The sequence below is a fragment of the Pecten maximus genome, chromosome 5, assembly GCF_902652985.1.
Source record: "Pecten maximus chromosome 5, xPecMax1.1, whole genome shotgun sequence".
Taxonomy (NCBI): domain Eukaryota; kingdom Metazoa; phylum Mollusca; class Bivalvia; order Pectinida; family Pectinidae; genus Pecten; species Pecten maximus.
The window spans coordinates 46,818,215-46,830,875 of NC_047019.1; the positions used below are offsets into that span (position 1 = coordinate 46,818,215).

The 12,661-nt window shown below is 35.1% G+C and overlaps 1 protein-coding gene across 1 annotated transcript in view; it reads right to left on the reverse strand.

Annotated features, from left to right (window-relative positions):
- Positions 1–12,560, reverse strand: part of LOC117328192 (rho GTPase-activating protein 1-like) — a 43,090-nt gene extending 30,530 nt beyond the window's left edge. Inside the window, 6 exon segments of the mRNA XM_033885609.1 lie at positions 398–464; positions 2,074–2,177; positions 6,476–6,505; positions 8,778–8,789; positions 9,765–9,866; positions 12,052–12,560. Of these exon segments, the coding sequence (XP_033741500.1) occupies positions 398–464; positions 2,074–2,177; positions 6,476–6,505; positions 8,778–8,789; positions 9,765–9,866; positions 12,052–12,109 (373 nt within the window). The 5' untranslated portion in view covers positions 12,110–12,560.
- Between the last annotated feature and the right edge of the window lie 101 nt (positions 12,561–12,661).

Here is a 12,661-nt window from a genome sequence, read left to right on the forward strand (position 1 = left end):
CTCAGTCTAGGACTAACCTCTGATAACTCAAATACCCATATTCCTCGGACTATTGACATGATAACCCAAGGTCTAGGACTAACCTCTGATAACTCAAATACCCATATTCCTAGGACTATTGACATAATAACCCAAGGTCTAGGACTAACCTCTGATAACTCACGATCAAATACCCATATTCCTAGGACTATTGACAGGATACCCAAGGTCTAGGACTAACCTCTGATAACAAAAATACCCATATTCCTAGGACTATTGACATGATAACCATGATTTTGAGTTAGTGCAGTTTTACTAAACTCTATTTCTTACAAATATTGTCCTTCACTGTGCTGTGATGGGTTAAATTCAGTCAATAATATGTTATATTTAGTGTTGTAATTAGAGAAAGGCTTACCTGCAACTTCCAGAATATTGTGTTGAGCAACATCCTGGAACTCTCCTTCATCTTCCTCTTCTGCATCCTGTTACCATGGAAACATGGATAATTGAGAAACACACATCCTAATATTTTTACTTGTTCCTAGTATATGATATGGCCCTTAGAGGAGCCATTAACTAGATATGGAAGGACAGACACAATGTAAAAATTTAGTCCCCCCCTCCTGGTTAATTTATTGAGGATGTCCCTAGTTGTTTTTTACCTGGTTAACTTATTGAGGGTATTCCTAGCTCCTTTTTACCTGGTTAACTTATTGAGGGTGTTCCTAGTTCTTTTTTTACCTGTATTAACTTATTGAGGGTGTTCCTAGCTCCTTTTTACCTGGTTAACTTATTGAGGGTGTTCCTAGCTCCTTTTTACCTGGTTAACTTATTGAGGGTGTTCCTAGCTCCTTTTTACCTGGTTAACTTATTGAGGGTATTCCTAGCTCCTTTTTACCTGGTTAACTTATTGAGGGTGTTCCTAGTTCTTTTTTTACCTGTATTAACTTATTGAGGGTGTTCCTAGCTCCTTTTTACCTGGTTAACTTATTGAGGGTGTTCCTAGCTCCTTTTTACCTGGTTAACTTATTGAGGGTGTTCCTAGCTCCTTTTTACCTGGTTAACTTATTGAGGGTGTTCCTAACTCCCTTTTTACCTGGTTAACTTATTGAGGGTGTTCCTAGATCTTTTTTTACCTGGTTAAATTATTGAGGATTTCCGTAGCTCCTTTTTACCTGGTTATCTTATTGAGGGTGTTTCTAGCTCCCTTTTTACCTGGTTAACTTATTGAGGGTGTTCCTAGCTCTTTTTTACCTGGTTAACTTATTGAGGATGTTCCTAGCTCCCTTTTTACCTGGTTAACTTATTGAGGATGTTCCTAGCTCCCTTTTTACCTGGTTAACTTATTGAGGGTGTTCCTAGCTCCCTTTTTACCTGGTTAACTTATTGAGGGTGTTCCTAGCTCTTTTTTACCTGGCTATCTTATTGAGGGTGTTCCTATCTCTTTTTTACCTGGTTAACTTAGTGAGGGTGTTCCTATCTCTTTTTTACCTGGTTAACTTAGTGAGGGTGTTCCTATCTCTTTTTTACCTGGTTAACTTAGTGAGGGTGTTCCTAGCTCCCTTTTTACCTGGTTAACTTAGTGAGGGTGTTCCTATCTCTTTTTTACCTGGTTAACTTAGTGAGGGTGTTCCTATCTCTTTTTTACCTGGTTAACTTATTGAGGGTGTTCCTATCTCTTTTTTACCTGGTTAACTTAGTGAGGGTGTTCCTATCTCTTTTTTACCTGGTTAACTTAGTGAGGGTGTTCCTAGCTCCCTTTTTACCTGGCTATCTTATTGAGGGTGTTCCTAGCTCTTTTTTACCTGGCTATCTTATTGAGGGTGTTCCTATCTCTTTTTTACCTGGTTAACTTATTGAGGGTGTTCCTATCTCTTTTTTACCTGGTTAACTTAGTGAGGGTGTTCCTATCTCTTTTTTACCTGGTTAACTTAGTGAGGGTGTTCCTATCTCTTTTTTACCTGGTTAACTTATTGAGGGTGTTCCTATCTCTTTTTTACCTGGTTAACTTATTGAGGGTGTTCCTATCTCTTTTTTACCTGGTTAACTTATTGAGGGTGTTCCTAGCTCTTTTTTACCCAATAAACTTACAGATGGTGTTCCCAGCTCCTTTTCAAAGTCTTCATCAATGAGTCCATCAGGAGTTATAGAGCCACTCTGGAAAGCACTGCCATCTGAATTCTCTCTTGCTAAGTCTAAAACAGGAATTATTTGTATCTGTGATATCATCTATTAGGTGATTAATCATGAGTATTTATACCAGTAAACAACTTAATGGAGTTATTTGATTTCATTTCAATAGCAATGCCTTTCTAGATATAGTCTGATACACAAAATTGATATTCCATCAATAGCATTGAATATTATTGACCTTTCTAACTTTGTACATACTATTACTACATTTGTATCTTTCCATCTTACTGATTCTGTTTCACAACATTCTGCATCTTATAATATGACAAATCCAAGAATAATTCCCTTAATTATCGGCTGCATTACAACAAATACAATGTTGTGGACATATCTAAAATAATCATTTACAATTCAACTATTCAATCACCCCTGTGACCTCTGTATGTAACATATAGGAACAACTTACTTAGTGATACACACCCATGCCCTGTGTACTGTATGTAACCTACTCAATGATACACACCCCTGTGACTATGTGTGTAGTCTAATAGAACCACCTACTCAATGATACACACCCCTGTGACTATGTGTGTAGTATAAAAGAACCACCTACTCAATGATACACACCCCTGTGACTATGTGTGTAGTATATAAGAACCACCTACTCAATGATACACACCCCTGTGGCCTCTGTATGTAGTATAAAAGAACCACCTACTCAATGATACACACCCCTGTGACTATGTGTGTAGTCTAATAGAACCACCTACTCAATGATACACACCCCTGTGACCTCTGTATGTAGTATATAAGAACCACCTACTCAATGATACACATCCCTGTGACCTGTGTATGTAGTATATAAGAACCACCTACTCAATGATACACACCCCTGTGACCTCTGTATGTAGTATAAAAGAACCACCTACTCAATGATACACACCCCTGTGGCCTCTGTACGTAGTATATAAGAACCACCTACTCAATGATACACACCCCTGTGACCTCTGTACGTAGTATATAAGAACCACATACTCAATGATACACACCCCTGTGACTGTGTATGTAGTATATAAGACCCACTTACTCAATGATACACACCCCTGTGACCTCTGCATGTAGTATAAAAGAACCACCTACTCAATGATACACACCCCTGTGACCTGTGTATGTAGTATATAAGAACCACCTACTCAATGATACAAACCCCTGTGGCCTCTGTGCAGTATAAAAGAACCACCTACTCAATGATACATACCCCTGTGACTGTGTATGTAGTATATAAGAACCATCAACTCAATGATACAAACCCCTGTGACCTGTGTATGTAGTATAAAAGAACCATCAACTCAATGATACACACCCCTGTGACCTGTGTATGTAGTATATAAGAACCATCAACTCAATGATACACACCCCTGTGACCTGTGTAGTATATAAGAACCACCTACTCAATGATACATACCCCTGTGACCTCTGTATATGTAGTATATAAGAACCACCTACTCAATGATACACACCCCTGTGACCTCTGTATGTAGTATATAAGAACCACCTACTCAATGATACACACCCCTGTGACCTCTGTATGTAGTATATAAGAACCACCTACTCAATGATACACACACCTGTGACCTCTGTATGTAGTGTATAAGAACCACATACTCAATGATTCACACCCCTGTGAGTGTGACCTCTGTATATGTAGTATATAAGAACCACCTACTCAATGATACACACCCCTGTGACCTCTGTATATGTTGTATATAAGAACCACATACTCAATGATACACACCCCTGTGACCTCTGTATATGTTGTATATAAGAACCACATACTCAATGATACACACCCCTGTGACCTCTGTATATGTTGTATATAAGAACCACATACTCAATGATACACACCCCTGTGACCTCTGTATGTAGTATATAAGAACCACCTACTCAATGATACACACCCCTGTGACCTCTGTATGTAGTAAATAAGAACCACCCACTCAATGATACATACCCCTGTGACCTCTGTATATGTAGTATATAAGAACCACATACTCAATGAAAATGTTGTCTGCCCTTATAACTTACGAAGTGACAAGTTCATGAATAGTATAAGGCAAGTTTAGGTCCATCATATATGTAGATATTATAAGTATATTTACATCTAACCAATGATCAAATAACAAATTAACACATTAAAGCATTACATTTAACTTTCATTTCCCTTTTTAGTCATTATAACCATAAATATCAGCATTATATGGCATCGTGTGTCTGAGAACATGCATTGTGAGAGACATACCCGGTACAATGTTAAGATCACACAGGGCTGACAGCTGTAGAGAATGACATTATATAGCTGTGCAGTGTACAGACATGTCCTTCATCAAGACACATGTCTAGCATTGTATACATGCAGACCAGCTGTTGTACATATCATATATACAAGCGCAGAAAAATCAATGAAACAGCCTGATAAAATTATATACAGTATAGTGTAAACTGATACATGAAAGTCGGTATATTAAATATGTTAAGTTAACATTGTACTCATGATCAGGACAGTATAGCAGTGTTACAGTTCACAAATCTATTTATCCATAACTTGATATTTTTGTTTCACAAAATCCTTGCATATACATACATATAGACAGTAACCAAGAAAAATACTGTATATAGCCATCTAAAATGCTGGACTGATTGCAGAATAAATAGTTAATTAATAAAACATGCAAGAAAATGTGAAATATACACAACCCAACATATAATTTCCTCACAGAAATATATGGAGTCCTCTGAAACGGGAGATAAGGGATGAAATTCTTCAGAGAGTCTTAGTAATTAGGAATATGACAGGTAATATAATGATAAATTACACAAGTCCACCTCCCAGGGTAGCATTGGTAAATTCCCTGTACTCTCACAATTATCTAAAACAAAATCAAAATATCATTACTACAAAAAACTATGTCCTGTTATACACAATTACCATAGTGGTATTCTATTAATCTTTTGGATCTTTGATTTAATTCTCTTTTTCATAAATGACAAAACTTAATTTGCAGAAAATGAGAAAAGGCAAGTATTTATACAGATTTAGTATTAAAACCTAGAAACATCAATATAATTTACTCTATAATGATATAAATCAAAAGCCATCTGAACATCTAGACAAACTGACCTGACAAACTGATCCACCAATTCAATCCCAGAATTATCTAAACACTTAGATGAGCTGTCAACCAATTCAATCCCAGAGCTTTCTGAACACCTGAACGAGCTGTCAACCAATTCAAACCCAGAACTATCTGACCACATAGACAAACTGCTCCGGATCCACCAATTCAATCCCAGAGCTATCTGATCATGACCACCTAGACGAACTGCTCCACCAATTCAAACCCAGAGCTATCTGATCATGACCACATAGACAAACTGCTCCACCAATTCAATCCCAGAGCTATCTGATCATGACCACCTAGACGAACTGCTCCACCAATTCAATCCCAGAGCTATCTGACCACAGACAAGATGTTCCACCAATTCAATCCCAGAGCTATCTGACCACCTAGACAAACTGCTCCACCAATTCAATCCCAGAGCTATCTGACCACCTAGACAAACTGCTCCACCAATTCAATCCCAGAGCTATCTGACCACCTAGACAAACTGCTCCACCAATTCAATCCCAGAGCTATCTGAACACCTAGACAAACTGCTCCACCAATTCAATCCCAGAGCTATCTGAACATCAAGACAAGATGTTCCACTAATTCATTCCTTGAGAAATCTCAACACCTAGCTTTAGGATTATAATTTGAAAGCTTGACAGCTTGACTGACAGTACCAGCATAGAGAGATGTCCCTATGGTTGGACCTTTCTGAACAAAGGCTGATCTGTGTGACCCCATACTATCTTAGGTATTATACATGTTGCTTGTCAGGTTATTGAAAACAATTCTGGAAATATACTTTAAGTTACAAAAAAAAAAAAAGACAAAAGAAAATTAAAAGAAGCATATAATTTAATTACAATGAAACCCATGACCAAAGCTTCGTGCCAAAATTGATAGAAATTTGACATCTAGAGAGGAAATTTTTCACCAGAAGTAAATGGAAGCATATGGACAAATAAACCATAAAAAGAAACCCTAAGTACCGATATTTGATCTAAGAGCTTTAATGGTGTACTATAAATCATTATCACAAGGTTCTACAATATATGTACACCAGGAGGCCATAATGATATGGACTCAAGTGACATCACACCCACACACTCTGTACATATAAATATAAAGCTTGTGACAGTGACTTACAAGTGATGAACTACACAGATCAAGTCTGTGTTTACCCCAATATTTACCTCTCAGTTCTGCCTCTAAGTCACAAGCAGCTGATCCACAATAAAAACAACACACATATAAACGCTAGCTTCTACTTCAAATACATCTTACTGTGTTACCGCAGTTAATCACAAATTCAGTGAGAATACTGTTAGAAAAAACACTCCACAACAATCAAATCTTTTTTATACTTGTTACTGCAAACTCTGTAAAATTATTTGTGGTCAATTAAATTGATGTTTAAAATATAATTTGTGTTTATAGATATACATGTAATTTAGTTTACAACCTTGTCTATATTTGACTGACCTTGCCAAATCTACAAGATAAGTTAACAAATTTATTAAGATCTTGACCTTTACATCCCCACATCTAAAACACTGTCAACTGAGTATGTTTGATGATATATATAAATAAACTTTAACCTTGTCCATCAATCACTATACATGTCACCTTGGCAATGGAAATTCCAACCATTGATGTTATTTGTAACCTTTGCCTGCTAATTATACCACTGGTTTCATTTGTTGTCATGCATTGGCAATGAAAATACTCACCAATGTACTTTATATGTGACCTTGACAACACTAAATAATGACTTTATTTATGACTTTGGCAATGGAAATACCAAACAATGACTTTATTTGTGACCTTGGCAATGGAAATGCTTACCATTAATTTTATTTGTGACCTTGGCAATGGAAATGCTAACCACTGATTATGAGACCTTGGCAACGGAAATGCTTACCACCAATTTCACAGTTAATCACAGCCCTGTAGGTCATGATCAAGAAGAAAGGAATATCCAATATAATTTGGAGTTTAAATGTAGAGTTGAAGATTTGTTCTGTGCCCTCTACTTGGGAACATCAAAACAAGCAAATTCTGCTAGTCTCATTTCAACATTTGGGATCTACTTTATTTCGTTACAACTTTTCTCCTTTCCTAACAACTTGCTTGAAAACACATGTTGTACCTCGCTTTTTGGGCCTGGGTGTCCACCAGCAAGGCAAAGCAAGTCTTGGCTTCTGAAACCAGACTGAGACAAACTAAAATTCAAAAGTTGGTATTTACTGCTGCCTGCTGAACACTCAGCTTTGAAGTTGGCAATACACAATACATACAGGTTAGCATGTTGTCATTGTAATGAAACCAGCTGAGGTGCCATGATACTATGTCCAGGTATGGCAGTTCAGTGTGATAGCACTATAAAACATTGTCAAAGGCCTCCGTCATTCATGGATACCCTCTTCATATGACCTTAGCAAGGATTGAAAACCCCAAACAACTAACGAACCAATTAGCTATAGGTGACCTTGACAATGGACGTCTAAAACTTTTTTCATAGTCATGACCTTGACAACTGTAAATACTTATAAGTAACAAGATGTGACCTTGTATGTTGCAGTATTTATATAACTATTTCAAGATAATCAGTTTGAACTTATTAACTTTTTTTATGTTTTATCAATATCAGAATTGCAGGATATGACAACAATACAAAAAGTGTATTTGAAATATTCCTGCATTTGCCAAGGATTATCCCCACAGATCAATTTGGTATTAATTTCAAAGAGGAATGCCGATATTAACTTCTGAGTAGAATTTTTCCTACAACATTCTTTCTTTTTATTATATATACCAGTATTTACAGCAATGAAATTAATCACAGCAACATCTATCTATGCAGTCAGACAATGAGGAACCCTATGTATATATGTATATACAATGGTGTTATTAATTACAATTGTTTGTCATGTTGAAACGTTTTTGTTAATATATACTATTGTATATATTATATATACAGGTTCAAATGAGTTAAACATACCAAACCAATCAAAAATAAAGTTAAGCAGTGATCATGATATAGTTAATTTTGATAAAATGATGTTAATTCATATTGTTTTAAAGCTTTTGATACCAGTAAATACTGAATGCTATGTACGTGAAGTAAATGATAATGTATCTATAACTGAGTGTCTTTATTTTCGCATGCCTATACATCACCTCTAATTCATCAAAACAAATCTATTCTAGCTCCAGTATCAACGCAGTCCATGCAAACTATTCTATCATCATTATCACAATCAGATCGACGATTGTCAATCTTTTATCAACAAGTAGGAATATCATAAAGCAAATTATTAATATAGTAAGTGTTGTTAGACCTCTTGTCCTATCCTGATCCTACATTTAGTCAATGAAATAGTAAGTACATCTTTTTTTACACCAGCGAAAATAAAGCAACATTCAGTATATAGATTTTACGTACAATTGATAAATGAAATAAGGATACAATGAACAAAGTGAAAATGGACTTACAGTCAATTTCCCCTAGAAACAAAAACACACAACACTAATAAATGTACAAACATAGCACATGCTTTATATACCTTAAAGGATACTCAAGTCAGTCATATTATTCATTACAGATTTGATTAAAGATTTTGACAGATCACAGACTCAGCACACCATTGATTGAGTTGTTTTCAGATATTATTTGATGTATCACAACATCAGTCACTTCCAAATTTGCTTGACAAAGGAAAATAAGGTCTTGGAAATCTCACAAAAAATCATTTTCAAAGAAATAATGATATCCATATATAGGAAGCCTTGACTATACAGAGACATTTTACATTTACAAATCATTATTTATCTCATCGCCTTTCTAATTAGGTAAGCTAATGATTATCTGTACTTTAACTTTATAAGGACCCATAAAGTAAAGACTGGACAACATCAATAGTATTGGTTAAAAAATCTGCAAATCTCTATCCTCAAAAACCATACACAATTCAGTGTAATGTACATGGAAATCACAATGCAGCATGCAAGTTTATCAGGTTGACTGCTAATCATCAAAAAATCTTTTTCTACATTTAAAGATTTCAAAATGTCGTTAGTTTTACAACAACAGCTAGCTATAGGTACTAATCATAGGATTTCTGGTTTACCAGTCTGATGTACCATATATGTATATATGTACCCCCTGGAAAGCATAGGAAGAACTCTCCCAATCTAAATCATTGTGTGAAGCAGTCACAGTTTTTTACCAGAGTACCATATGTCTCCAGACATTTCTATGTTACATTTGATTTAATGGAAGAGTTCCCAAAGTATATGAATAACTTTCAAAAGGAAAAATCAGGTGGGTCTTTACCATACCTATATATAGTCACTCATCATACATGGAAGTGCAATGAAATTTCTTATAAAGCAAATTAAAAAAAGAAATTCAACAATAACAAAAAATCTCATGATTTTACAAAACAGAAATTTGTTATCATATGTATATATATGTGTTACCATCATCTGCTGCCAGTTCTAATCCACTCTCATCGAATTCAAATTCTGGCTCCTCTGTACTTTCAAAGAGTTGGCCATCTTCATTTCCATCTGAGGGAAAATCTGAAGAATAGAGGTCGACAAAAAAGGAAAGGTTTAAATAAAATCGACCCGCTACAAATACCCCTGAACCATGGATAAAATATATATATATCTTAATTGTACTGTGCTGAAATATTGTAAAATGAATACAATTTGCATGATGTACATGTATACATTGCTATCCAGGTATTCATACCATCTAATAGATAATTTGTCACTATAACCATGTCAGTGGTATAAGCTGCTGGTATTTGGGCTAGGCGATTATAATTAGGTGCTGTCGATCATGAGTTCGAGACCCGGTCATGATCAGGGCATGCGCACAAGTCATAAACAAATTGTACATCTTCCTTTGTCATTTGTGTTACTATATATATATACATGTTATACATATATTCATTTGAACCATTAAAATCTGGATACACAGGCTGTATATATTGAATGACACTTTGTTTTTGTACAAATTCATAGTAAATGTCCCTTGGTTTCATCATAAATAAACATAGAGAAGATTATTACAATATAGAATGGACTCTGTCTAAGCTGACTCCATAGGGCCTCTTTATTTTGGTTGTTTTGTATAGTTTTGGATTGTAGAGAGTCTGGTGTGTTATATGTAATTGATGTATATAAAATCATAAAATTGCATTCAATTGTATCTGTGAAACATATATATATATACAGTGTTTTTTTCTTATATTGCAAAATAGGTACAATTTTTTAAAGATTTTAAATTTAAAAACAGCTATATTAGATTCATCATCACATCATTATTTTGTCAACTGGGACAACAATGACAAATAGCCATTTTAATTTACAGTATAAGTTTCCTTGTTAAGGTCTTTGACTACTATCTTTTGAATTGAATTTGCCTTCATCTTAATATCAAATCCCTGTCATCCTATTTCTAGTCATCCAAATGAGATTAACACTAGCATCTTTTTGTTTTCTTCAATTGTACCAATTAGTTCAGAATGCAGTCAAACTCATCTCATTTTCCGTTTAGACATCTGACTCTTCATCTGTGTCCGTACCAGGATTAACTGGTCAGACACTGTCAAGAAGTGTAATTTCCCACTTTTGAGTTAATATCCTATATTGGCAGCAGTGGAGTTACTAATACCGATAAAGTGATTGAGATATATCCTCCTCTATTTCCTCATCTCGGTATTCCATAACGGTGGGGCCCTCGAGAGGAAGACTCTCATGCATATTTCAGCAGTTTGTAATTGTAACTGACATAATTAGTAATAATAACATATATTGTTATATGTTTTAATCAACTAAGCAACGTTCTTTATTATATGTGAAATTAATTTAGGTGTTCAAATGAAGAATCTGGGTCGTTTCACCCTAGGTTGTTTCATGATCACCCTAAAACTACAATTTTAGGGTGTTCACCCTAAAACTAAAATTTTAGGGTGAAACCTTGTTTGGTATATTTTCTTTTCATTTCAGTAGCTTTAAGTCACAAATCAACTTTCATAAAAATCAATTTTATATTAATAATGTGCTACCATGTTTTCTTTTCTTGATATTTATAGGCCAATAGTTTCTGTTCCCAGCTTAGGAGAAAAATTTACAAGTTTGTTCACAATCTTCCAGTATAAATTATATCATTATATATTGAACTTAATGTAAGTTGGGTATGTGTAATTACTTATTTAATGATTTGTCCAAAAATATAAACCAACTGACAAAAAAAATGAAAAATTTGGGCGAACAGGATTTAGCGCGAACAATTAACCCTTAGGGTGAAATGACCTGTCACCTCGGCTGACAATGTCTAGAATGAAGCAAGCACTGGTTTACAGCGAAGAATTACTAGTGTAAAGAGGGAACGGAACCTTGAAATATGGCTGGATTTCAGAGTAGACAGAGTTTGGATTAATCAGATAAACTACTATAGATAAAGATGACATTTTTCTTGACTTAATCATTTGACAGGTTTAAACGAAATCCGGATTGAACAGAGTCCAAAAAGAAATTAGATGTTCTATCAATAAGAATATATAACAATCCAGTATGAAAATACCCAACATACAATATAAAAAATATAGTAGGCCTATACTGGGTATTTTGTATAGATAATTATATATTCTTACTGAATGAAAATCAAACTTCTGTATATGGATATATGCCAAAATCTTGCGTTGTGCATTTACATATTTGTTTGAATCAACACAAGGGTGCAACAGATACATACCTTCGTTAATGTATGAATGCGAGTCCCCTTCTCCGCTTGCAGACAAATCTGTATCCATTTTGTTTGTCAAGTCATCAGTTGTCCAGTAGAAATTAAAATTTAAAACCAACGCATTGATTTCACACTTTTGACAACTCTTCAGATATATCTGCCAAAAATGAATGAATATAACGTATTTATCGCTTCATACTGGATCTAAATATAAAGCCTACAACGAGTGAATAAGAAAAACACCATTGACAGTGATATATATAGGTGTCAAGCTCATGAAAGTGAGTTGAGCTCAGGGCTACCTTCTGACTGCTTTTCTGACACAGAGTTGGTGACACACCTGTACGTTAAACATGCATACACCTTACGAGTTCAACAGCAACATTTTTGCGCTTTGGCGTCAGCCTGTCGATAATCTTATGTTGAATCCGGTATGTGTGTAAATAAATACAACGTATTACTTATTTCACTTTTCATACAGTCAAGATAGACTTGACAGGCAGGGTGAAAATATCAACATCCGGTCAATATTTCTGGAAGAGTTACTGTTCTTCCCTGCAAATGAACCAATGAAAGCAGTTCTTTTAAAACTTCTCGTCCAATCATTTGAAGCGTAACA